Genomic DNA, 27,955 nt, shown 5'->3' on the forward strand with positions numbered 1-27,955 from the left:
TGAATAGTCATATTTGGCACTATATCGTCGAGTTGGACGTAGTCTATTAAGCTAATAATAGTCTGTTAATATATAGTGCTTCGTGCGGTGAGAATACTACCGTAGTCAGTACCCCATCGTTTCGGGCAGAGAACTGGCTGCTTACCCAGGGTGGTTGACCCTATGTGAAGCTGCACCCGAGGAGCCCCAGAGTCGACGAGCGAGTGGACCTGTATACCGGATTATTCTACCGACGACAGCCCGCCTTCCCAGGCACGGATTATGCTTTGGATACTTTGATTATTCTATGGATAAAGACCCCCGACACTACCGTGTGTTGGAACCCCCCCCCCTGGAGAGGACGCAAGGTGAGGAGACGCTCTGCAAGACGAGGTCTCTCCACATCTCTCCCCCGTGGACCGGAGAGAGCCGGCCCACAAAGAGTCCACCTGCTTTCATCTGTGGTCCAAGGATCGCCGGCGCATTGAACGGCACTACAGTGGGTTCACCTGGGATACCCTTGGCCGGACGAGGCAGCTGGATTCTACCCCCCCCCCTCCTACTCCTGTCGGCTTACAAGCGACCGGATTAACCCCCTCTAGTGTATCCAGCCTATAATCATTAAAGTATCATTGCTGTTATTCCTTAACTATTCCAGGTCGTATATTTACCACCTGCGCCTTCAGAGATTGGACATTATCTATTGATATACCGACGAATACTCCTTGCCATAAAAGTGCATACTATTTCAATTCATAAATGTAATTAAGTGATTAAGTGTTTATTCTACACACCATCGCTGTGTAGGAAATAAAGACCTGCTTCTAATTCGTACATTTGTGTTGGATCCGTTTCATCTACGTGAGAGTGTTCATGATAATATATTTATGCCGTGTACTGGGTGGCCGAATATTAAGTACAAAGGTAGTGGTAGTAAGTATCATATCTAGTAATACAGTCAGGGAATTGTACCCCTCAGTTACACCATGGCCCATTCAAAGTCCTATATCTATTGTTCAGGGTGTAGCAATGTTATACTTTTTCATTCACATATTCATACTAAAATACGGTCTAAAGTATAAGTATGTTTTTATCGTTTTCTGCAGCTTTCTCCAGAACGTGATTTATAGCCCTAAATCAGACCTGGGCATTGTACGGCCCGCGGGCCGGATCCGGCCCGCGGGATGATTCTGACCGGCCCGCGAAAGATTACATGATAATAAAAAAAAATTTAAAAAAAATTAAAAAAAATATATTTTTTTAATATTTTTTTTTTTTTTTTTTTTTTTTTTTTTTTTACTTTTTTTTTTGTGTCAACGTTCACACGCACAGTATACGCTTAGGAGACATGCTCAGAAGATGTTGGTTCTCTTTGGATCCACCTACATATGTGAACAGACATTCTCAGTCATGACGTTTACCAAGTCCAGGTACAGATCCTCTCTCACTGATGAACATCTGGCAGCTGTGCTTCGCATCTCCACCTCAGACATGCAACCTGACTTTGATGGACTTGTTAAAGCTCAACAGAGACTGGATTTCTCACACTGAATGAAAAAAAAAGAACTGAAGAACACTAAAATGTGGAAATATAACAAGTGAAATGGGACACTTGATATTTTTTTTCTTTTTTTTGCACAGTTCTGAAAACATTAAATGTTTAATATAGGCATGTAAAGTAAAAAAGGCTACAAAACTGGGACACTTTTCTTTACACAGTTCAGTGACATGTCTTGTTTATTTTTGCTATAAGATGATGTGATGTCTTTAGAAAGCTAAGAAAATCCTTGTTTCAATAGTATATGAAACTCAAAATGCCCTTTGTTATTAATGTTTCACATTTTGTTTATCATTTTGGAAATAAATTCTATTTGAATAAATTATATTTTTGAAAGCTAACCTCACCTTTTAATTGCCAAATAATAACATACACTCTTACCAGGGGTCAAACCAATGCCATTTACTGCTTTTTATATAGAAATTTTTTTTATATTATGCATAATTGAGTTTGGAATTTTGGCCCGGCCCCCCAACATATTTTCAGTTGCTCATTCGGCCCCCCGGGAAAAATAATTGCCCACCCCTGCCCTAAATGCATTATATTGATGATTGTATACAGTTTGATAGCAATCGGCGCGAGATAAAAAATTTCAACTGCACGTACTTCTAGAAGTTACTACGTATGATCTGATGTTGACCGGATGGGCGGGGGGTCGTTTATAATTCCGTGGGCAACGTTATATCATTCATCTAGTGTGGGTGATATGATCATTAGAGCAGTTAGTATAGAAGACATTACAAAATAACGCTGAAACTCACCGTAGCTTCCTCTCGCCGTTGGGAGATGAGCGTGGAACAGAATTTTTTCTATTATGGGATGTAGAAATACCCGATCCATTTCCAGGTTGTATAATAGTATATACGTCCAAATCATGTTGTTTATCGAGTTATTGGCAACGGATCGATATCCATTGTGTCGAGCTCGAGTCCCGGGACCTATAGCGAGTGATCGGACCAAATTGAAATGAGCACCAGCTTCCACTTCCCTGTTTCTTCCCTGGGCGATCCCCCGATCGGCCACCAGATGGCGCTCTTGAACCGTTAGAGAGTTGACAGGGGCTCACCAGTACATATAATGTCTCCGGGGGAGAAATATGATTTCGATCACAGATTTTTGAAATATTGATATCTAAGACGCTGTCCAGCGTCAACGGCAGAATGAGCATGGCGGGGAATGACGTGTTTCAGAGTCAACTGCGATTAAAGGGTTAAGATAAGATAAGATATTCCTTTATTGATTCAGGCATCATAGCAGCATGGGGGAAGGGGGGGGGGTACAGGTAGTGAAAACAACACAAGCAGTGTAAACAAATAGGTCAATATAATTTACTATCTAACTAACTGAAATATATATTCACAGTATTCACAGTGTCATATAAGGTGCAGTATGCATAAGGTAGTGTTATAATTTACTATCTAACTAACTGAAATATACATTATTCATTATTCACAGTAGGGCTGCAACGATTAGTCGACATAATCGACGACGTCGATTAAAAAAAATCGTCGACGAGGAATTGTTGCGTCGATTAGTCATAAAAAAATTATTATTATCTTTTTTTTTTTGCACTACCTATCTTTGTGAAAGTGGCTTCTCAGCTCTGGTCCAGCCAGCTGAAGACTTCTTAGCTTAACATAACAGACCGACAGTAAGTTTGGGGGAACTAATGGGATAACTGGGATGTTGTTTGGTCCTGACAAGAGTCTCAAAGCAACTCTGAGGTCATGCTCAATGTCCAATCTGTTCCTCTGCTCTGTCTTCAGCTGGACCAGAGCTGAGAAGCCACTTTCACAAAGATAGGTAGTGCAAAAAAAATAATAAAAATAAAAGAATTATATATATTTTTTTTTTTATTTATTTCTTTATATAATTGTTTTTCGATTAGTCGACTAATCGAAAAAATTATCGACAGATTAGTCGACTACCAAAATAGTCATTAGTTGCAGCCCTAATTCACAGTATCACAGTATCCACATAAGGTGCAGTATGCATAAGGTGGTGTTATTGTCCTACTTAGGTTCCTATTAGTTCTAGGTCGATGTCTGGCAGCAGTCCCTGGCCACTGTTGTGGAGCCTGATGGCCACTGGTATGAAGGACTGTCCGAGGTGGTTAGTTGAGTGTCGGGGGGGTATGAGTCTGTGGCTTCCTTGTCACCTTCACCTAATATGTTTTGATCTGGTCAGGTGCGCTGTCACCTAATATGTTTTGATCTGATCAGGTGCGCTGTCACCTAATATGTTTTGATCTGGTCAGGTTAGGGTGACCAGGTCAAAATGGTTCAGTCGCAGGTCGGCAGCACTGCTTTTGCGGGGGGGGGGGGGGGGGGGCAAAACAATAAATAAAAATATTTAAAAAAAATGTATTGCTAATTAAAATTAAATAAATGTATTTATTATTTAAATGCCTATATATCATATTCGACGCAGACGGTAGGCTATATATAGCTCATTTTGTTATTAATCTTATTAGACTCACCTCCGGTTTTGGGGATATTAGCCTCCGGATTCTATTGCCCCCTTCCCTCTGGACAGTGTCCCCGTGTATTCTGTTATTATAACAAACTGACCCTCTGATTGATTCAGTTCTCAATAATAGTCGGGCCAGACTTGCTGAAGAGGCGCTCCTCTGAACAACTATATGTGACGTCCCCCTCTCCTCCATGGGTGATGGTGAAGCTCCTGTCAGTGGCAGATCCTGCATTCTACCTTTTGGGGATCATCTGAAACGGTGTTCTGCGAAATTCTACTACCTGCTGGCACGCATGGCGCACGCATGCGCATGACCCACAATCGTTCACACTACAATATCCTGCCACCTTGCTGACGAACGTCTTGTTGAGTCTTGTTGTTGATATATCTTAAACAATATCTTAAACATATGTTTTTCATTGCATCTTTTGAACTGTATATGCATGTAAATATTTGCATGTAATTGGCTTTGCAGCCGAATGTATTTGTAGATGATAAAATGTCGGTACACCTGTTGGAATTCGGAGTGAACTATAGGGTGACGTCACCCAGCTGTCCAAACATATAGGCGATTCGCGCTACGGCAGCAGTTCTCAGCAGAGTAGTAGAATTTCGCAGAACACCGGCTCGGACAGGTGACAGGCAGCGCGACTCGAGTGAGCTGCTCAGCAGCCTTGGCTGGAGATGCATCCTGCTGCAGGACCACAGCACCGACACTCTCAGGGCCGTGACACTTTGCGGACCCACACTCTCCAGACCCTCGCTCCCATTGGCTGATTTGGGTTACGTGACCGTCCCACTCCAATTTAGCCATTGGGTGGGACGGTCACGTGACCCAAATCAACCAATGGGAGCGAGGGTCTGGAGAGTGTGGGTCCGCAAAGTGTCGCGTCCTGAAGGTGTCGGTGCTGTGGTCCTGCAGATGGATACTATTGCTCGGCTGCGCAATGCATTGGTTTGTGACGTTGCCCGATTTTTTTATTTTAAATATAAGAGGGTATTGGAACGAGGCATTAAATTAACAAAATTTAAAACATTTTTAAATAATAATCTTTGAAAGATAAAAAAAAAAAAAAAAAAAAAAAAAAATTTATCTTTGAATTGCAGGACATTGTTTTGTTGTTGCGGGACGCGGGACAAACGGCCCAATATCAGGACTGTCCCGCGAGTGGTCACCCTAGGTCAGGTGCGCTGTCACCTAATATGATTTCATCTGGTCAGGTGCGCTGTCACCTAATATGATTTCATCTGGTCAGGTGCGCTGTCACCTAATATGTTTTCATCTGGTCAGGTGCGCTGTCACCTAATGTTAATATGTTTTCATCTGTGTCCACTGACCCACTGATCCACACACAGTGGGGGATGTTTTAAAAATATAATTTAATATATAATATAATAATTTGTGCTTCACCAAAAAAATTTGGTCAGCAGCCTCCACTGCATAATACCTATTATATACATTTGATTTGGAAATAGTAGCGTGTCCAGGCAAGCAACGCCAATGCTTTTAGTAAAATTCACGTATTGCTCCATAGCGCCGTTTTCTGGAATTAGCCAGGATCACTCTGAAACTATACCTATATTCACCACGGTATAACACGCGAACGTATACATGAAAAAATGTATGCGTTTTCTTATGCTTTGATGGCCAGTAACGGCATTCGTGTTGAACACTACAGACGCTGATCAGCTGGATCGATATGAAAACATTGTTGGATCAAGCTGAAATTGATGTCAGCTAGGGATGGGTACCTTTCACATTTGAACCGATACGGTACCGGTACCTGTGAATCGATACCGGTACCCAACTGTACCTTTTTTCGGTACTTTAGTCTCAAAAAGTTTTATTTACCTACCTCAGTCGTGAAAAAAATAATCCAAACTTCAAATAACTACAATTTCGACCGTTTTCGGCTTGCCATTGCTCCGACTGCTTTGTTGTTGAATCAAGTCAAATCCTAGGTAAGCATATATTGTGCGTGTGAACGTTGACATGAAAATAAAAAAGCAAAAAAAAAAAAAAAATTAAATATATAAAAATCTGTATCTCACTTGAATCGATACTCGGTAGTACCGACGTGTTTCGGTTCGGTACCTCAAAAGTACCGAATTCGGTACCCATCCCTAATGTCAGCTAGTCCTTACCTTTGATCAGGGGTATTTCAAAAATAATATTCCAATTGTCTGATCGCGATTTCCAGTATTGGTGTCCATCTGGTCCCGGACATAATTTGGCACAACTTTTTTTTTTTATCCACTTTTTCTCCCATTTTCTATATTTTCTCCCATCCCAATTTCGTATCATCCAATTCAACCCTCCCCTGTCACGAACGCTGTTTCTTGCCTCCCACAAGCCGGCTGCAATGTGGACCAAGTCATACATAGCACAAGTCCCCTCCGGTACTTGAGGTAACAGCAGTCGCATCTTTTCACCTGCGCAGCTCGATCTCTCAGTGGCGAGGAGTAACGCGTGGGAGGCTCACGCTGCCCCCGACACTTCCTGATTCTAGTGCGCAGGCGCACCAACCGACCTGTAGGAGTCGCTGTCCACAACGCCCGATCCCCACCCATCAGTTTCCCACCCCCTAATACGGCCAATGTGTATTAGTATGAACGACCAGCTAAACTGAAAGCAATGTGGAGCGCTGGGCTCGAACAGGCGAGCCCAGCGTCTCTGCATTCGTGGCGAGCGTCTTGCCCACTACGCCATGTAGCCGCCCACATAATTTGGCACAACTTATGGATCGAGTGTGCCAGATGCGTTTTGAAGTGGTCGGATGAAGCGATTTACTCGGCTCCGTCTAAATTGAGCGCCCGGAGTGATTTAAGTGTAACACAGGGTGAGATATAAGGTTTCAAAGGGTGGGCGACACTGCCATCTAGCAGGATATCGCCGGTACTGCACCCTCAGGGTCCCAGTATGCCTTTTAACGGCAACATACAGGTCCGTGACATTGAATCGAATATTAAAATCGAAAAAAATATTTGATCTCTATCTGTTCAACCAACAAAATGATCTGTATTTTGATAGAAAACCGGACGTTTGTTTTTTATCATTTTATTTTTTGCAACAATGATTGTACAAGGTGGAAACAGATGTAATCACATTAACAAATTAACTTTAGAAGTCATGTTAAATCTAGCAAATGTATTTTCTAACCTAATATTTATTGGAAATGCAATTAATATTAATTCAGTTAATATTGGCATACAATTAATTATGAATATATATTTATACCTCCTCATACTGTAGGGGAGAGTGGGGTAATTTGTGCCAAGGGGCAAGTAGTGTCACCCCTGTTATCTAGAAAACCATAGAAGAAGTTGACAACATATTTTTGAAGAGGCATCCATTTCACTCAACCTGCAAAGAAGGGAGACACATTTAAGCACATGTAAGCACATTTAAGTTCAAAAACATGGTTTTGCCCTCCAAAGTAAAATGTGTATGATCAAGGTTTTTTTATTGCTGTGTTTGAACAATTATAGACAACTTTGAAAACAGTTCACACATGTTTTAGTGCTTTAGTAAGCTACACGATGAGTCTATACAGTTAGCATGATGCTAGCTCAAAACAGCTGGGGGATGCATTTTTTTCAAAATGGTAGGCTTGGGGTGATTTGTGCCAGATGTTCTGTTTGTTAAGTTGCCCCAACTTATAAATATTAACTATATATATTCTTTTATTGTATTTTATTGTTATTGTACATTGTATTCTTACATTTGATCACTAAAACGATGTGATATTCTTAATTGTAGACCAAAATCCATCATGCCACGCAGATACAAACGGAAGACAGACAGGGTTTCAACTCTTCTTGAGAAGTTGGAAAGAGCAGTGAAAGAGGTGCAACAGGGGAAGACTATACGTCAGGTTGGAAAGGAGATGAAGATCTGCAGGATGCTTTTACAGCTTTTGTGATTCAAATGATCTGTTTTACTTAAAATTATCAATTGGACAATTTACCCCAGTGTATTCTCTCTAATGTCACAACTTACCCCGCACCGGGGGCAAGCTGTGCCACAAAACCACCTTTTTTTCTAAAGCTATATTTCTGAAACAGTTTATTTAAGATCCAAAGTGATTGTCCCCAGCTGCACAACATCCTAAACTGTATATGTACATATTTTAGTTGTGGGCATTACTGTAATCCCCTTGCTTTAAAGGCACTTTAAGTAAAAATTGGCACTACTTACCCCACTCTCCCCTACCCTAAACTGAAAAATATATTTACAACAGTATTACATTTTTGCCATTTTCCTACACAGCCTGTAGATCAGGGGTCTCAAACTCAATTTACCTGGGGGCCGCTGGAGGTAGAGTCTGGGTGAGGCTGGGCTGCATCATATATTCCACAAAAAAGGGGTTTCAAGTATTCCAAAAAAAGTACAACTGATCCAATCTTCTCAATCTTTAGCAATAACATTTCAGAACATGAACAGTTCTTCAGAACATGAACGGTTCTTCAGAACATAGGCTTCTCAGTGGTGTCAGTGGACTCATCCACAGCTATGGAAATGCACTGTGCATTTTTTTATTCTATCACAAAGCTGTTTAATCAAATCACCAGCCAGTATTTCAGTTATTCTGGTTGCTGTGCTATCTGAGGGGGATTTGCTTTTGTTTGCCTTCAAACATTGTCTCCATCACTTCAGTCATACATTATTTTATTATGTATGCATCAGAGAATGGCTTCTTGTGTTTAGCCAAAACCCATGCCACTGAGTGAGGACTTGGTTGCTTTTTCTCATTGTGACATAGATTTAACAATAATTCAGCTTGCAGCTTGATATGATGATTTCATTCCATTTATTTTTGTGGTTCTTAGCACTGAATTTTGAGGAAAGGTTGCATCAAAATAACTGTTTTGTTTCGTAGTGGCGTTTCAAATTGCCACTCTTCACAAGAGCTACCGTTTCTTGGCATATTAGGCACATTGGTTTGGTGCTGGGAGGATGCACGCATATTTTTCAGTCCATTCACCTTTGAATTGCAGCGATTTTCACTGTCGACTTTTCTTTTACTGGCCATCTTTGAACATGCCACATTTTTCTACTAGCTGCCTGCTGGCGAAACTAGGCTACTAGCTATATTTATCTCACGGAGATAAAACTGGGAACGGGGTTACTAGCTACAGTACCTGCAGATTAGACTACCTGTAGATATCTCTTCAATCTTTCAAAATGTTCAGTTGCTATTGCATGCACTCATCTGTGTTTCACTACACACTTGAGTGCATGCTTACCAACTGTTAGTCTGCAACACTACTATCACCGACATCTAAGAAGGGAGATCCCCCCTTGAATGGCCCTTCTAAGGTTTCTCTCCTCCACACTGCCTGTGGAGCATTTTTCCCTATTGTTAGGTTTTAGTGAGTTTTTCCTTACCTTCGCGTGGGGTATGTCTGGGAGTGCTTGCATTCTTTCATTTATTTGCATTTATTTAAAATTTGTTGGACCTTATGGTGTTCTTGTTCTGTTCTTGACTTATTGTTATGTTTTCTTCTTGACTTGTTTAAAGAAGACATGTACGGCCCATGGGGACATTAACGTGTGTTGTTGGGCCTTATAAATAAATTTGATTTGATTTTGATTTGATTTAGATGCGCTGTCAACTCTCGCTCTGACTCAAACCGTTGAAAGAGATGACACGCATTCCGTGAAGACCCGCCCTACTCTGCCTCTGATTTGCAGACTGTGGGTGGGGGGGGGGGACGCTGACGGGACGCTGAATGTGATTTGACCAGAGTAGACAGACACAGACAGTGGAGCAGTGCTTGCAGAGGAGATAGCAGAGAATTTTGAGGATGCCTGCCATACACACTGGGTGACAGGATATATTTTCCTTCCACTTTACTTGGTATCACTCCGGAATCACGTTTCAACCAAGTCACTAATGTAACATTGCTGTCATGAGCCTGCGCTATGGTAGCCTACAAGTGATCAAATAAATAAAACGTCCAACTTGCGCAACGACTCGGCAAAAGGTTGCGTGCGGGCCGCACTAACACTAAACTTTGATGTCAAGTAGGGGGCCGCAAAATATCATCCAGCGGGCCGCAAGTTTGAGACCCCTGCTGTAGATGATTAAGGGCCAGAGAACCACTTTTAGTGATACTTAGCACCATTTTTGTTAAGTGTAGAACAGCAGGCCTTTGCACAGTACACACCCCACCTTCCCTCCCCTGCTAAACTGCTACATTTTACTCAGACTAATATGTAGGCTGCCCATACGATTTTGTTGTTATCTGACAATACAGTTTACTCTAATCTATTCTAATCTAATATCTGTGTGATGTTCTGAAAACAAAATGAGCTTTATAGAGCAGAAAAAGTGTTAAGCATGATAGCCTACTTATGAGTGTAGGAAGCTAATCTTGAAATACAAATTCATATTGGTCCATGTTCAAGATTTCGTCATCTAATTAATTATTTATAAATAAGAATGATAGATAGCCTAATTATGAAATTCACATGCTGTTTTGCATAAAGAGGAATGAGGAGAGGATAGCGGTATACAGGTATAAGACTACTGTATAAGTCCCATAGGGTATCAGCCTATATAAGACTACAGGTACTGGACCCATATGGTATCAGACTATGTAAGTCTACAGGTAGTGGACCCACAGGTATAAGATTATATAAGTATACAGGTACTTGACAGGTGGCTGACTGACTTGTTTGGCTAGAATCGTGTAGAGATGACTACTTTATTTAAGCAAACTAATGGTCTAGCTAGCCCATGTAGAGATGATTACTTTATTTAAGATAATTCATGGGTACTCTACCTATCCCATGTAGAGTAAATGACTACTTTATTTAAGCTAACTAATGTGTACTCTAGCTAGCCTATGTAGAGATGACTACTTTATTTAAGCTAACTAATGTGTACTCTAGCTAGGCCATTAGTCATTCCACTTATTTCTGTTATGCCAGAGAGTCCTGGTACAATGCCCAGGTAGAAGTCACACATGAGTCCAGCTATACCGGGTTCTCGTTATGCATCTGATGTTTTACTGGAATAGTGTAATCGAGCTGCTTTGTTATTTGATAAACCTGACAAGTTGATCTCACTTACCTTGTTAAGGATTATAAATACCAAGTATGAACATGTGCATCAAAAAAGACATGAAGGATAATCCTCGCATGAATGTTACACTTGAAATAAGGTATAGAAGAGACATTATGCTTGGTATAAGGTATAGACTTGAAACATGGATGTTATGCTTGGTATATAAGGTATATAATTGAAACATGGATGTTATGCTTGGTATAAGGTATAGAATTGAAACATGGATGGTATGCTTGGTATATAAGGTATAGAATTGAAACATGGATGTTATGATTGGTATAAGGTATAGAAGTGAATAATGGACGTTATCGTTGGTATTGGTATAAACTTGCCTTGAGTATTCAAGCTAGTCGAAGACACCTTTCCAAATTTTCCATGCATTAGGCAGAGTTTCAAAAGAGCCAAAGTTCCTAGCCTCTCTCTTCCCCCCTGAGACCCATACCTCTGTGACTGATATTTACCAGTGAGAGCACTCATGAAAAGTTGATGATGTGGGAAACGCTGGTGTCTTTGATAATATGGAGCTTGGCACAGAAGCAGATGTCTTCCTCAGAGCCTCCCCTAATCCTTTATCCCCCCGCTCCCCTGCTATTTTGGAGCTGCGTTCAACTCTCAGAGCAGCTTATCCCCTCCGCCCCTCTCTCTCTCTCTCTCTCTTGCTCTCTCTCTCGCTCTCTCTCTTGCCACCTCCTCCCTCCATCTCTCCATCTCCCCAGCCACTACCCCAGTGGCTCCATGCGGCTAATAAGGGCACTGGGCTCCTCCGCCAGCCCTGCCCCTCCTGCTGTAATCTGTCTAGTCGGGGGAATAGGGACCCAGGGAGAGAGGAACGAGCCCACCTCCAACATGTGGCTCTGCCGCTGTGTGCTGGAGAGCAGCAGAGACTCTGGAGACACTCTGGAGAGAGGTTGGGAAGTCTTAAGACATCGACTCGGTGCCAGAGCACGGCTGTGCTCTGTATAACCCCCCGTTAGGCGTGACCAAAGTGACAGTTGAGGTGGGGATTTATATGCTTACTTACTTCCTGATCACGTGGTCACCTTGATGGGGTGTGACCCACTTCTCTTTATGTTTGTTTTCCTTCTCTCCCTCCCTCCCTCCCTCCCTCCCTCCCTCCCTTTCACACCTCTCGGGCCCTCCGATCGCCGGCCGCACGCTCCGGGCACACGAGCCAAAGCAGAAGAGGGAGCCGGGGGAGGGAGGGAGGGAGAGAGGGAGGGAGGGAGGGAGGGAGAGGACCCCCCCCCCCCCCACACAATGGGATGGAACGCGTAAAAGTGATGACGGCATAATGCCATTAATCATGCCGATTTAAGGCGGTTAGATCACATGCTTAACCAAAGCTCCATTAATGAAGCTTTGGGAGGTGAGTTGCCTCAGGTGAGGCTAAGGGTCAGAGGTCACTTAACGCGGGCGACGCTGTTTATCTGTTAAACCTCAACAGGCTGTGTATCACATTAAATCAAGATACTCACCCCGGTCTGCCCCCAAAATACGTTGACAGATGAGCAGCTTTTTTTTCATTTTCAACCGGGGCTCTCTGCTTTAAGGCCACCTGATTGACAGCTGTGGGCGTGTCACCCTGTAAACAGGTGAGTTAACCTGCTCTCATCCCCTCAGAGATGGAGAAGACTCTCGGGTGGTAGGGGTTACCAGCCTGACCCCCCACTCTCTCTCTCTCTCTCTCTCTCTCTCTCTCTCTCTCTCTCTCTCTCTCTCTCTCTCTCTGCTTGTGTGGCTGATCTGCCAGCCGGGGTGCGAGTTCCCAGCCTCTCTCTTCCCTCATCCCTCTCTCTCTCTCTCTCTCTCTCTCTCTCTCTTGTGCGCTCTCTCTCTCTCCCCCCGCCCAGTGCAGATGGTGGGAGGAGGGGTGGTGGTGAGGTGGAGGAGAGAGGGGCTGTGGTGGTGGGGGCCTCCGTTTCATCCCAAGCCCTGGTGAAACGCTCTCTCCCTGGGGTAGGGATTACACAAAGCGCCGGTGCTCATTTGAAGTGAATGTAATGAGAATATTTAACTCAGGTCAAACACAGATAACACAGCTCCCACAGAGAGGGGGTATAACTTAGGCTCCAGTGCTCATGCTGGCTGCTGCAGAGAACTTGGGCTCCGGCATAATGCCAAGCAAAGTCCTGGCGTCATAGGCCCATCTCATGGCAGACATTTTGACACGCCAATAAATGGGTAAATACAGATGTAAACACATGAGTATTGATCTAAACAACACCAGCATATCATGCAATATGACCCCTGACATAACCTCTTCATACAGTACATGCAACAGCATTCAGTAGAACCCAGGTAGTATGTGTCTTCTCTCATAGGTTCCCGCAACTTGACCGACATGTAAAGCTTTCGCGACTGACCTGATCTCAAACCCCGCCCTCAAACACTTTGTTACTCTTTTCCTCTTGCCTGATTAATGGACAAAGTGTGCTGTGGTTATTACACACACACACACACACACACACACACACACACACACACACACACACACACACACACACACACACACACACACACACAGACACACACACACACACACACACACACACACACACACACACACACACAGTAACTAGCAGTCGGGCTGAGTTTGGAGATGTGAGACCAGTGGAGCGTGCCTCTCCGTCTGATAGGAACACTGATGTGAGATCAGTGGAGCGTGCCTCTCCGTCTGATAGGAACACTGACGCCTGGCGTGTCGCGAGGAGCCACGGGCCGTGTTGTTGTTGTGCGTTGATAATTTCTCTAATCAGGTGGACGAGGAAGCTTGCAGGGTTAATTGGGAGCATACTGGAGTCGCCATGAGTGTGAAATCGTATTTATGGTGCGTTGAACTGTGAGGTCGTCCTGTGTGGGTGGGTGTGTGTGTGGGGGGGTGGGGGGGTGTGTGTGTGGAGGGGGTGAGGAGGAGGAATAAGGAGGTGTTTATGTGGTAAGTCGATAATTGTTAAAACAGGCTCCTCTCTCTGTAGCAGTGACAGGTCTTGAAAACATTGTCAACAGCTATTGTTTTCTTGCCAATGATTTCCTCGTTATTGAGCGTCTTGTGTTCATTATTGCACAATCTTCAATAAGGCTGGGAACAAATCTATAACTTAATGAAAAACTGCAACTCAAATTATGTTTTCACAGGTACATACTTTTTTTTCACACATGCTTTTAGAATTAGCAGAATACAATGTTATTTAAAGAAATTAATAATCAGACGGACCATGCAGACATTTGCAGCCCTGACACTGTGTACACTTGTGAGCCCTTTTTCCCCCCTTTACCCTGTATTATTCTCCATGTCCAACTCCAGTTACCCAAGAACACAGAAACAATCAATATAGGAGTTGTTCTCTCAGTCTCTTCTCTTGTGCCTCTCCTGAAACCTCTCCTGACCCGGTCCCCCGTCAGGCTGCCTGTCAGCGGAGCAATGCAACAGAAACGGCATTGTGTGTCTCGTTTTCCACAAATGGCCTTGGCCGGCTACGTAGTGGAATGTAAGAGTGTGTGTGTGTGTGTGTGTGTGTGTGTGTGTGTGTGTGTGTGTGTGTGTGTGTGTGTGTGTGTGTGTGTGTGTGTGTGTGTGTGTGTGTGTGTGTGTGTGTGTGTGTGTGTGTGTGTGTGTGTGTGTGTGTGTGTGTGTGTGTGTGTGTGTGTGTGTGTGTGTGTGTGGAGAGGGGAAAAGGCGAGAGAGAGAGAGGGGAGAGAGAGAGAGGGCAGGGAGGGATATTATGGGGGACTGGCGGCTCTCGGCGCTCAGCCACAGAGAGCCACGCGCTGAAGGCGTCCCGCTGTGCAGGAAATGTAGGGGAACCGGCTGAGCGGCGTGGCCCCATCAGCTCCCCGCTGCTCTCCGCCTTTACACCACTTCCTTATTACCGTGTTTACCGTTCGGCTTTCACACCTCTCGGGCCCTCCGATCGCCGGCCGCACGCTCCGGGCACACGAGCCAAAGCAGAAGAGGGAGCCGGGGGAGGGAGGGAGGGAGAGAGGGAGGGAGGGAGGGAGGGAGGGAGGGAGAGAAGGAAAACAAACATAAAGAGAAGTGGGTCACACCCCATCAGAGGAGAGAAAGCTGAGCACAGCAGAAACCACACTTCACAGCAACTTTACCTGCTGCCCCTGCACAGAGAGAGAGAGAGAGAGAGAGAGAGAGAGAGAGAGAGAGAGAGAGAGAGAGAACCGGAGTGGTCGTGGAATGAAGTAATGAGATGGATTGCGTTAAGTAGCCACTGTCAAGCGGGACGGAACATACACACAGACACACACATACACACAGACATACACACACATACACAAAGAAACACAGGAACACTGCCACCATCCAACCTTCCACCTCGCCACTCTGGCACTCAGCTCCACCATACATCAAGATTTGTCACCTCTTTATTTTATTGCATTCATCTAATAAATTATTTCTGGTCATGTGAGGATGTCAGCCAGGCTCTCTCTCTCTCGCTCTCTCGCTCTCTTGCTCTCTCGCTCTCCTGGCAGAGATACATCCGGTAATGGGAGCTCTAACTGCAGTCAAGTTTAAACAAACGCACACACGCATGCCCATACACTTACTTCCATAGATCTAGAACTAAATGTCCTGAACAAACTGCCCAGAGGTATAAATATAAATGGGACCTGATTTAACCAGACAGGTCTAAAGGAAATAAAAGTCAGGAAGTCTGTTCACTGACTGTGGTGTCCTGCAGCCATGTGGGGGGGGGGGGGGGGTTAGCGTCATCAACGTCCCCAGAGATCTCTTGGTCGGTTGGGGACGGAACCTCAGCACCCAGGGCCTCCAGGTTGGCCTTTAAGCCTGGCTGAGCAGGACCTTCCTCCTCCACCCCCTGACCCCCATGCCGTCACTCGTCTCCCCCCTGGTTCTCACTCCCCCCTCCAGGAGAAGACCTAGCGTGTAGCAGAAGAGCTAATCTAACATGTATCAAAGCAGAGGGCGCATGTATGTGTGCTGTCACTCCAACACAACACCCTGACTGGTCCCGGCTGACACGCCTATTGTTCTCTGCTCTTGTACTTGTTGTTGTTGTTGTTGTTGTTGTTGTTGTTGATCACTCCCAGCTAGCTTCTCTGTGTGCAATCAGTGGAGTAAAGAAATCTTAACCCCCCACCCGCCCACCCCCCATCACCCCCTATCACTGCTTTTTCAAATGTTATTACACTCTGAGGCGAGAGGTTAGCTGTTGACACACAATCAGGGCCCTTCGTCGAAGAGGAATCTGAAGGTAAGTGCTGCCTTGGTGAGACCAGACCGTGGATCGGGTCACGGCGGGTCCGTCTTGTCGCAGGGACAAAGAGACCGCTGCACGGGGGGGGTTTAAAACTAAAGTGTATGTAACCTGTTATTATTCTGCACTTACGAAGTGGGGTGTAAGTGGATGAAAATTGATCCAGCAAATTGAAAAGGGAGGGTTAAGTGTTTTCGCCCTATGGACCAACACCGAAACAGCGGTTGTATGAAATGCTCATTTCTCTCCCATTAGCACAAAAAGCCCCAGCCAAGTCTTATTAGAGGGTACATTGTAGCGCCGCTGCTCCAAGACATTTTGTTGCTGATAATGCCCTGCAGTCCGGAGGAGAAGAGAGGTTTTTACACTCTGTAGATAAAAAATTTAGGCGGGTTTCCACTAAACGCCTGGCGAAATGGTGTGAAACTGCCACGACGTGCCGAGAATGATCTCCCCGGAGAGGTGGAAATAATCTTCGGCCGGGGCTGTCATGTTAGTTGATGTAGCTCTGAGCGCGTTGGAGCGTTTTGTTTATGGTGGCTGTATGCCCTGTGTGCATTCTCGTCAAATTGCCAGCACCCTATTATTACCAGGAGTCACCTAGCAATCTCAATCTCTTAATTGATACCCTGTCAATCTTGCGAGAGGAAGCCCCGACGTTGGGGAACTATAATGTGTTTTACAATACAATCGTATGGTGATGGGAGTCGTCATTCAGCTCAGAAGGCACAGCGGGTGTCCCAGCGGGAGGCTTGTACGTTTGATTGCAGTATGGGGCACAACATTGGCCAACCGGTTGATTTGAATGCGGTTTGTCTTGTATCGCAGGAGGATTCTGCCCGGGAGCCGGAGGGGATCCGACACGGTCCACTGTTGGTGGCTGTCGTGCCAGCCTTGCCGCGAGGCGCCGCTGTGGAGCTTCATGTCACCGCCGTCCAAGATGACCCCAGAGAGAGGACCTCCCGTCGCGCGGCGACAGAGGTGGCGGGTGGATCGATAGAATGCCAAACCGTGGTGTCTGGTGACAACCGGTGTGCCACGCTCTCCCTCTCTCTGGCACGCACTGTACCCAGCTCTGCCCTCGATGTTCGGGGGGCACTTGTTGCCGCATTCCAGGATGCGGTGGAAAGGATGGGAGCTGGTCTGTCGCCACAGTGTTCCAGGGTGTTCTACAAGTGTGACCACCCGCTGGCGGGGCAGATTGTAACAGGTAATGTCATGTAAACCTCAGACACTGTCCACTCACACACAACAGTCTAATAATACTTAAAAGGAACAGTTCACTTAAAAACTAGCAGTTAGGGGGTTATGTGTCTTGCTCAAGGACACTTCGACACACTGCCCGGGAGGAGCCGTATTCGAACCGGGAACCTCCCGGTTACCGGACGACTGCTGTAACCTCGCGAGCCACTGTTGCCTCGTGTCCTTTTGATTAATTTCCCTTTAGTTGATTTATCATTCCAACGCAGTGCCATTACACACACTGCACACACATCCACATGTACACACTCACTTTAAACAAACACTCACCTTACCACTCACTTTATTCACTTTATTCACTTTAACACACTTTATATGTATCTATTATTAAAGAGATTTGCACCACATTCATACCTCATTTGCACCCTACCCCAAGTTTTGTACATCTGCATTCTACCTCACTGTTACTAATTTTACTCTGTATTGTATATTGTATATATGTATATTGACTTTACCTACTTTTTACTTCTTACATTTTTTTACTTACTTTCTCTTTACTGTGTGTAGCACACTCTCAGGGGCTCATAAGGAACAAGCATTTCATTATAAAGTATTCTGTATTTTGTTCTGACAAATAATAAACAAACTTGAAACTTGAAACTATTCAAGATCACTATTATTATAAGACACTTAAGAAGCTAGAGTGGCTCTGCCCCATGAAGCAAGTTGAAGGTGACATTAGCTCCAAGTAAACTCCATGAAGCACCAGTGTAGGAAGCAGCCACTCCTGAGGATCCCCATGTCATCCTCCGTCTTTAATTACTGCGAGACGTTTTGTTGTTCCTGTATTGCGCGTACAGTAACCCAGAGCATCTGGCGAAGTCCTTTGTCATCATTATACATTTATATGCCAGCGTCCCGCTCTCTCCCCGGGGGGGGGGAGCTTCTCATCAAGGTGAATATGGAACGGGTATTTGTTCTATCCTGAGAGATGTTCCCCGTCTGAAGGAAAAGGGCGACGGGCGCATCTATCAAGCCGGCTCACTTGTCACAAGTCCCCGCTGAAGCAATCAATTAACACTTCTGAATCTGAGCCAAACCAGCCATCCTCACTGTCACTTTTAGCTCCGGCGTAACTCGTCTTTATGAGCCGACATGGAATTCTGGTCACCGGTGATGAATAGGAATAAGGACGGTATGTTTAGAGTACATGTGTTCGTACGCACGAGTGCAAACTGTGCTCTTTGTTTTGTCACTTCATTACGTGATCATAATTCAAGCTCAGGATCATCTCGAGGGGAGTCAAGAATTACTTAGTTCACACCAAGTAGGTATGAAATTAAAATTAAGTGCGATGTGTGTTTGCTGCCGGGAGCTTCGCGGCTTAGTGGGCTGATGGGCGTGTACTTGCGGGTATGTGAGTTTGAGCCCATGGTGTGTGTGTTGCTCTCTCTCCCTCTCTCTCTCTCTCTCTCCTCTCTCTCTCTCTCTCTCTCTCTCTCTCTCTCTCTCTCTCTCTCTCTGTCTCTGTCTCTGTCTGTCTCTCTCTCTCTGTCTCGTCTGTAGCACACTTGCATGGACTTGAGCTTGGAGCACCTTGAGAGGGAACCACAAAATGCAACTGTACAACCATTCATTGTACGCAACCATATGCAATCAATGGTTTAATCTCTAATAATTTATGTGAAAATCTCTAAATAAATATACAGTATTTACTCTTAATATAAAGTGGGAGATTACTGAGCTACAAAAACAGATTTAGTGAAGTTTTAAAAGAATCCCCTTTGAATACATGTGTTAAATTGGGAAAAGAAAACACATGTCTTGTCTTGGGGTACATGCCCACCCTAAAACCTGTAGCCGCCACCCATGTTGAATCTCTCTCTCTCTCTCTCTCTCTCTCTCTCTCTCTCTCTCTCTCTCTCTCTCTCTCTCTCTCTCTCGCTCTCTCTCTCTCTCTCTCTCTCTCTCTCACACACACACACACATCTTTCCTCTCACTCTATATTGTAGCAGTCCAATAAAGCAGAAGTGTTGAGGAATAATCTTAGAAAGTGAAAGAGGAACTAATGTGATGTTTGAATGTAGGACTTCTAGACTATGCAGTGCTCCAAATGTACTATATATGGACTACAATTAATCAATGAAAATCAAAATATGTAGACTCACCTTTGAGATATCCCCTGAATACTGTTAGAAATAGATTCTGTACTATTTGAACATTCTGGGTCATCATGTGGTTGACAGACTGAAATAGCAAATTCTAGGCTTATCTTTGATGAATCAGTCGTGCATCCCGTGTACCCGAAGGTAGTATATTTTGACATTTAGATTTGGTCATGGTAGGAACAGCGGCAAGGTAATTTTTATTTTTTCTCCAGAAACAAACCAAAAGCAGCCCAGACCCCCCTCCCCTGCCCTTCAATCACACATCTCTTTGGTTATGAACTGTACCGCGCTCTTCTCCCCAAAGCCTGTTGTTGACTCATCATCGAGCTGGAATAATATTCTCTCTAATAATGTTACCTTCTCTCTGCACGCACTGCTGTAACCACCACCACCACCATCACGCCCCGGGACCCCACTCACCCCACGGGCCCTTTCATGGGTCACAGCCTACACCCCGCTGGGGGGGGACGCGTCCAATAAGTCAAAGAGAGGGGAAACTAGCACCTCTGGCGTTAGCCATCACAGCCGCGCGAGTGCTCGCCGCTGTCAGCGAGAGGACAGAGCACGACACGGCGGCCAAATGTGACTGCACACGCACACACACACCCTCCATTACTCGCGTTAGGATTCCCAGCTGACGGACAAGGCATATGCTCAGAATGAAACCTTTAAAACATCTTGTCGCAACGTGTTAGTTACGACGGAGCGGTTCGGAGGGCCTACACGGACCTCACCTTTTTTCCTTTATTTTTTTTTTCATTGAAGATGAAGATTGAAGAAATATTTATGTTTTCATCAAGCAGTATTTCTAATAAAAGAATAGAGCAGCGATAAGAGATTAATTATATAGGTAGAGAGAAAGAAATATGCAAATATGCAGAAAGAACGATAAAGATTCAACTCTGCTCCCTAATAAGCACCAAAAGAATATGGTACCATATTGAAATATGTATTTAACTCGTAGTAGTGCAGTAACTGCTTTTTGAGTAGAATAACCTGACATAGTTGTCAGTACAAGTATCCATTAGATTAGTTTAGTCAGGGAAATATAAAAAGATTCTTGGAATAAATTCCTTACCAAGACATTTCTTCACCAATGTGTTTGTAAATGTGTCTAATAACACATATAAAATATTTAAATTCAACTTCCATAGGAAAACCTGTGACAGCTGCTGAAAGTTGGAGTACCCGGAACATTATCTGTGAAAATGTTAATGTTTATTTTTGCCTTAAGCACCTTGTGAGGTGTCAAACTGGGTTTTTTTCATGATTCTGAATTGATTGCAAATATTTATTTTGTACTGAAACCACTCCTTGGTGGAAAAATGGCCACGCCCACTTTTATATGTAAATAAAAAAGTAGCTTTATTTGTTTATTTCAATATCTCAAATATTAAGTTAGAAAACAATACTTATCCACAATGTCAAATGCTTCATGAGTCAAGGTATGAGTCTTCTCCAGACTCTACACCATCAGGAATACAATTATTGCATGTACAGTAATGCCTTTACAATTTCCACATGCTGAGATACACTTGACACAATCTCCATTACAATTACAATTACAGCCATGGGGTCCAGTGTTGGAACTGGCTCATAACCATGAACCATCCATCCATAGTCACTGGGGTCCAAAGACATGCTCTGCAGCAGCATCCAGTCCCGTGTTTGGAGATAAGCACGGAGAGAATGCTGTGCAGCTGCACCTGTCTGCATCCAATCTCCGGTTTGATCAGCCCGGCCGCCACGATCCGTGAGAACATTTTGTATTGTATTTCACCCAAAGTAGTACCCGGTGCGTGGCAAATGTGCTGCCTTGTTCGCCTTGTTCATTTTCTGGTCTTTGTTACTGAACAAGGGGAAGGTAGTCAGCTCATACTCTAAGCTCGTCTCGAATGTCATATCTCGTTGGGAGAAAATTATCAGTCAGTTGAACAACTTGAGTGAGTTTAGGTGAATCTTCTCATTGAACTTGTGAATCTATCTGAGTAATGAGTAAAACTCACCTCCATGGTCGATGTTACTGACTGTCCATCCAGCTTTATCTGCATCTCCCTCCCTACTTCAGCCGCTCTTTCAGCATTGACTGCATCATCTGCAGTGCTTGTGAATCCTGTGGAGAAATACACTAGCAACTGCTTGTCTTGGTTGTGGTCGAAGGGGTTGTTCTCCTCTTACCATTTGAGGGCAAGTTCAATAGCGTCAATCGCTTCGCTTCATCCATGTTTTGGCAAGGTCTTTGTGTTAGAGTGGGTACATTTAGACAGCATGTTGGTGTGGTAGAAGGTAACCCAAATGCAGACAGGCAGAGGATAGGCAGGTGGCAGGTGTTGCTTCTCCACTTACAACATTACAATTGGCGGTCAAAATTATAAGAGACAGTACAATACAATTCGACAGATAAGAACTAAAAGATATAGCTGATAGTAGAAAATAATATCAAAATCAAATGAAGAGTTGACCTAAAATGAATTAACTAAAGGGAAAAAGAAAAATATATAAAAGAATAAAGTGACATGGGTTCTTTGGTACCTTCATAGTTCATTTTAATTTCGATTTCTGTTTCTCTTCTTGTCTCCCTTTCACTCTCCTGTGATGTCGTTTCTTTTCTTCCTATACTCTTCCCACTTCTCCCATTTTGACTCAAACTTCTCGTCTTGTAGCCTCAGCCTATGTGTGATTCTCTCCATTTCCTGTATCCCCCCCTACTATCTCTGTCCATTGTTCTTTCGTCTGTGCTTCTACTCTATACCACATTTTCATCAATGCTTTCTTGGCTGCTACTAATAATATCTTAATCAAGTATTTGTCTTCCCCCTGAATTCCTTCCTGTGTTAAGTTCCCTAAATACAATACTTGGCCTGTCTGGGGTATTTCATATCCTACTATTTCATTTATTATCTCTCCTATCTCTTCCCAATAGTTCTTTATTATCTGACATCCCCAAAATATGTGTGTGTGGTTTGCTATTTCCTGTCCACATTTTCTCCAGCATGGTTTCTGTGTTGGTGTCTAGTTGCCCTATATTTCTGGTGTTATAAAGAATCGAATTATGTTTATACCTAAACTCCCTCCATATCCTTGACCCTGTGGTTGTGTGTTGCATCTTACATATGTTATACCATTCTTCTTCTGTTATCTCTGTTTCTAATTCCTTCTCCCACTTTTCCTTTATATATATGGTTGTGATGTCCTTGCTGTCCATTATTGCCTGATATAGTGCTGATATTCCCCTCCCCTTCCTTCCTTCGTATGCTTTTACCATTATCCTAATTATCCCATTCTGATCTTTGTCTTTGTCTAGTTTTATTTCCTTGTTGTAGTAGTCTCTAATCTGTAAATATCTAAAGTGGTCTCTATTCTCTAGTCCAAATCTTTCTTTCAATTTTTGTAGAGTCTGGATCTCCCCTCCTTCTATCATTGTACATATTGCTGTTATGCCCCCCCTCTCCCATCGTTTGAACCCATGATCTTCTATCTCTGGTTTAAATTTGTTGTTGTGCGTTATCCATCTCAGTATCTTGGATTCTTTTTCTAGCTTGTATTTCTTTACTATCTTGTTCCATATATTTATAGTGAATTTGGTAATTGGGTCTATTAGTTGTTCCTTTCTTCTGTATAGCTCCCTGTCTCCTATTAGTGCCTGCACTTTGAGTCCCTCTTTTTTTGTTTCTATATCTTTCCATTTGGCTTCATAATTCTCATTGCACCAACATGCTACTATTATCAGCTGTGCTGCATAGTAGTAATCTTCTAAACTGGGTATTGCCATTCCTCCTTTCTCCTTTGGTAATTGTAGAGTCACATATCTGATCCTTGGCCTTCCCCCCCCCCATATGAATCTTGATATCTGTTTATTCCATTCCCTGAACTGGCTTTGTGGTATTAATATAGGTAGAGCCTGAAATAGGTATAGTAACCTTGGTAATATATTCATCTTTATGATTTCGATCCTTGAGCTAAAGTCTAGAGGCATAAACATAACTTAACATAACGAAGACACAGACCTTAACATTGAACTACACCCCAACGACAACGACAGAGATAAAAGAAAAATACAAGATTAAATGGGATATGGACAGGATCAGATACCTAGGAGTGAATATTACAAGAGGGGTGGAGGGATTATATGATGCAAACTATACACAGATTAATCAGAAAATCAAAAGAGACCTAGAAAGATGTTGGTGAGTGAGAAAGGCCCCTAAATGTTTTGTAAAATTCCGAAGGGAATCCGTCGCTACCTGGTGACTTATTGTTCTTTGCTTTACTGATCGCATTTCCCACTTCCTGTTCTGTTATCTCTGCATTTAATATTTCGTTCTGTTCCTTTCCTATCGATGGTAAATCAAATTTTTCTAAGAATGTCTTTATCTCTTCTTCTCCTGCCGCTTTTGGTTGTGTGTATAGTGTCTTATAGTATTCTACAAATGTCTTCTCTATTTCAGCTGGTTCTCTTAGTAACCTGTTTGTGTTTGTGTCTTTTATTGTGTGTATTGTATTTAGTTTCTGTTGTATTCTGATTAGTCTAGCTAAGAGTCTGGTCGCTCTCGTTCCTCCTTCATAGTATGTCTGTTTCATGTATCTAGCCTTTTTCTCAATTTCTGTCAGTAATTCTTTGTTTATCTTTTCTCTAACGTCTTTTACTCCCTTAAGTGTCTCTTGGTTTTTTTTTTTTTGTGTTTTTTCTCTAATTCTTTCAGTTTCTTTACTAAGTTCTGGTATGTCTCTATTCTGGCCCTCTTGAGTAGTGCTGCCTTTGTTATAAATTTTCCTCGTATTACCACCTTCATTGCATCCCATAGAATGTTTGGATTTACCTCTCCATTATCATTTTCCTCTCTGTATCTTATTATGTCTTCTTTTACTTCGTCTACTAATCCTTTGTTATTCAATAGACCTACGTTCAGTCTCCAGACTGTGTTTCTCCGTCTACTTTTCAGATTCACTGTCAGATATGTTGCGCTGTGATCTGATATGTCTGTTACCCCTATTCTACAGTATTCTACTCTGTATCTGTCCCCTGTTGTCATGAGGAAGTAATCTATCCTTGAATATGTTGTGTGTGGGTGTGAATAATGTGTGTATTCCCTGTCTAGTGTGTGTGTTTCTCTCCATATAGCCGTGATTCCTAATTCTGTCATTTTGTATATTCATATATTTGCTAATGTGTGTTCTCCATCTCTTTGTGCTTGTCGTGTCCATGTCATAGTTCAATACTACATTGAAGTCTCCTGTACAGATTAGAACCCCTTCCCCTTCCATTGCTATAATATCAAAGATAGTTTCAAATAGATATTTCTCACTGTCTGGGGGTGCATATACATTCATTAATGTTACCATTTGACCTTCCATTTTCCCCTTGGCCATTACATATCTCCCCTCTTTATCTCTCACTTCTTTAATCAATTCAAACTTCACTGCATTCTTAATCAATATAGCTACTCCTCTCCTAAGGTTCTGTTTAAAATAACTATAAAACATATTCTCGTATCCGAATCTCTTCAGTTTTCCATGTTCTTGTGATATTAGATGGGTTTCTTGTAGAAAAATAATCTGTGCCTCTTCTTTCTTAAATTTCGTCATCACCTTACTCCTTTTGATTGGATTATTCATACCATTAACATTCAACAACATCATCTTAATACCCTTAATTTGTGTCATCTTTCCATTCGAAATGATCTCCCGTTCTACCCATGTCACATAAAATTATATTTGTAGTTGTAGCCACTGCTAACTCTACTCGACTTACATTCAAAGAACTATAATAAACATTTACAACATTCACAAAGTTTGACAATTCCATGGTGTCAGAGGTAATTATTTTATTTCCTCTATCCCCTACTGGGGGGTGGGGAGAAAAGGCTCTCCTAGTGAGAGGGCTCCCCCTAGTGGCTAAAAAAAAAAGCTCACCATGTAAGTCCAGCATTGTCTGTGTGCTGCCCTGCCCTTGAGCTCCCGGTCATATGTCTATTTTTTTATTTTTTTTTTGTATCTGTCCAACGTGTGTTTCTCTCTCTACGTCAGTCATTTTCAGAGACAGAGAATCAGTCATTTTCATGTTCACATTCATTTGTACTGTGTATCACATGCCTTCTCTCTGTTTAATTTTTTTATTTAAATTTTTTTTATGTTTACAATTACTCATATTCTATGTTGTGTGTATTCCTATGTATCTTTCACATTTAGTCATGGTCATTTTTTGTTTTGTTTTGTACTTATCTTTACTTTTGAAGCATCGTGGTCCCTCACGCTCTTCCTGTGCTTCTCTCCGATGTCCCTCTGTCACTCTCCTCAGCTGGTCTGTCCCGAATCATCTCCAATCCCCATCTCTCTTCCGTCCTCCTCTCTTGATTCTGTTCCACCTGCGCGTCTTCTCCAGTCTCTCCATCGGGGTGGGTGTACATGTGGGTTTTTCCCCCTCTCTTCGTCCCGGCGTCCTCTCTCCATCCCGATTTATGTCCCTCACTGCCTCTTGTGCACTGCTGTCGATTTTGATGCCTTCCTGCCAGTACACTTTCAGAGCGGTCATCGGTGATTGGAACCGAATTCCTTTTTTATTTCCGCGTAACTTCGGCGCTTTGCAGCCATTTCTGCTCCATTTCTTCACGTCGTCCGTTTTCCTCCGTTATTTCCTTTTCTTCTGGGGTCTTTTTTCTTTTCTCATTTGTCCACTTGTTCTTCCTCCCTTTTGTCATTGAATGGTTACTTTTTTCGTTTTCAGATCATGTTGTTTTGACGGACAACGGACAACAACAAAAGCCGCCGCGAAGACGAGGAAAGAGAGCCGGGGTCCGGAACAGACTGAGGTCCAAACGACACAGAACCACATTGCCCAGCATATTGTTGGCCAATGTGCAATCGATAGGAAACAAATTGGACGACATCAGAGCAAGGATCCAATTCCAGAGGGACATTCGGGATTGTAACGTCCTCTGTTTCACAGAAACTTGGCTGAGTCCAGATGTCCCGAATCATGCAATAGAACCGGCAGACCACTTCTTCGTTCTACGGAAAGACCGGACGGCATTAGAGTCACTAAAGAAGAAAGGAGGCGGCATCGCCTTCATGATAAACAAGGAGTGGTGCGATTTAGGCAACACAAAAGAAATGTCTAACCACTGCTCCCCAGACCTGGAGTTTATCACGATAAAATGTCGACCCTTCTTCCTCCCAAGAGAGTTAACGTCCATCATCCTCATCGGAGTGTACATTCCACCACACGCGAACACTGAGGTCGCACTTTCAAAACTTCACGACGAGGTAAACAAACTCCAGGCAGCTAACGTTGACGCGGCCATTTTGGTCTTGGGGGATTTCAACAGCGCGCGTCTTAAAAAGGTGCTGCCGAATTTCTATCAGCATGTGACCTGTCCCACCAGAGGCGAGAACATATTAGACCATGTATACTCGCAATTTAAGAATGGGTACAAGTCACAGGCTCTTAGTCCATTCGGTAAAAGCGATCACGCCGCAATTTTTCTTTTGCCTAAGTACAAACAGTGTCTCAAGCGAACGCCGGTGGTCTCGCGAGAGGTTAAGCGTTGGACCGTGACGTCAGTAGAGTCACTCCAAGCAGTGCTGGGAAGCACAGAATGGAGTGTACTCCGTGATAACACAGCCAATATTAACGAATACACCGAAACGGTGATTGACTATGTCTGTACTCAGGTAGAAGTAATAATCCCCACCACCAAAATTAATATCTACCCAAATCAAAAGCCCTGGGTAGACAAATCCGTCCGTGAGGCTCTGAAAGTGCGCACATCAGCATACAACACCGGGCTGGTGACAGGCAACATGGAAGAACACAAGATGGCAAGATACAACGTCAGGAGAGCAGTAATAGAGGCAAAACGGCGTTACAGGGATAAAGTTGAACTTCAGTTTGAACAGGCTGACTCTAGAGGCATGTGGCAGGGCCTCAGAACAATGACAGACTACAAAGGAACCCCCCTCAAACTGAACAGTGACATCTCCTTAGCAAATGATCTCAACTCCTTCTATGCGAGGTTTGAGGCTGTGAATAACAACACCAGCCTACAAACCACGGCAATGGGGGGGGGGGGGTCTGCTGATGGAGACTCAGTGTTCAGGGTAACAGAGCATGAGGTGAGACGGATCTTTAAAAAAGTGGATATCAGGAAGGCAGCAGGACCGGACGGCATCCCCGGCCGCGTCCTAAAAGTCTGTGCCGACCAACTGGCCCCGGTTTTCACTGACATCTTCAACCTGTCCTTGGAACAGGCCGTCATCCCCACCTGTCTGAAGAA

At 43.6% G+C, this 27,955-nt stretch overlaps 1 protein-coding gene across 1 annotated transcript in view; it reads left to right on the plus strand.

Annotated features, from left to right (window-relative positions):
- dph6 (diphthamine biosynthesis 6) overlaps window positions 1–27,955 on the plus strand; it is a 222,786-nt gene that overhangs the window by 163,533 nt on the left and 31,298 nt on the right. The window contains exon 14 of the mRNA XM_084311213.1: window positions 17,142–17,523. Coding sequence (XP_084167339.1) covers window positions 17,142–17,523 — 382 coding nt within the window. The remainder of the gene's footprint in view (window positions 1–17,141; window positions 17,524–27,955) is intronic.

Source organism: Notolepis coatsorum, assembly GCF_963971535.1.
Source record: "Notolepis coatsorum genome assembly, chromosome: 3".
Lineage (NCBI taxonomy): Eukaryota > Metazoa > Chordata > Actinopteri > Aulopiformes > Paralepididae > Notolepis > Notolepis coatsorum.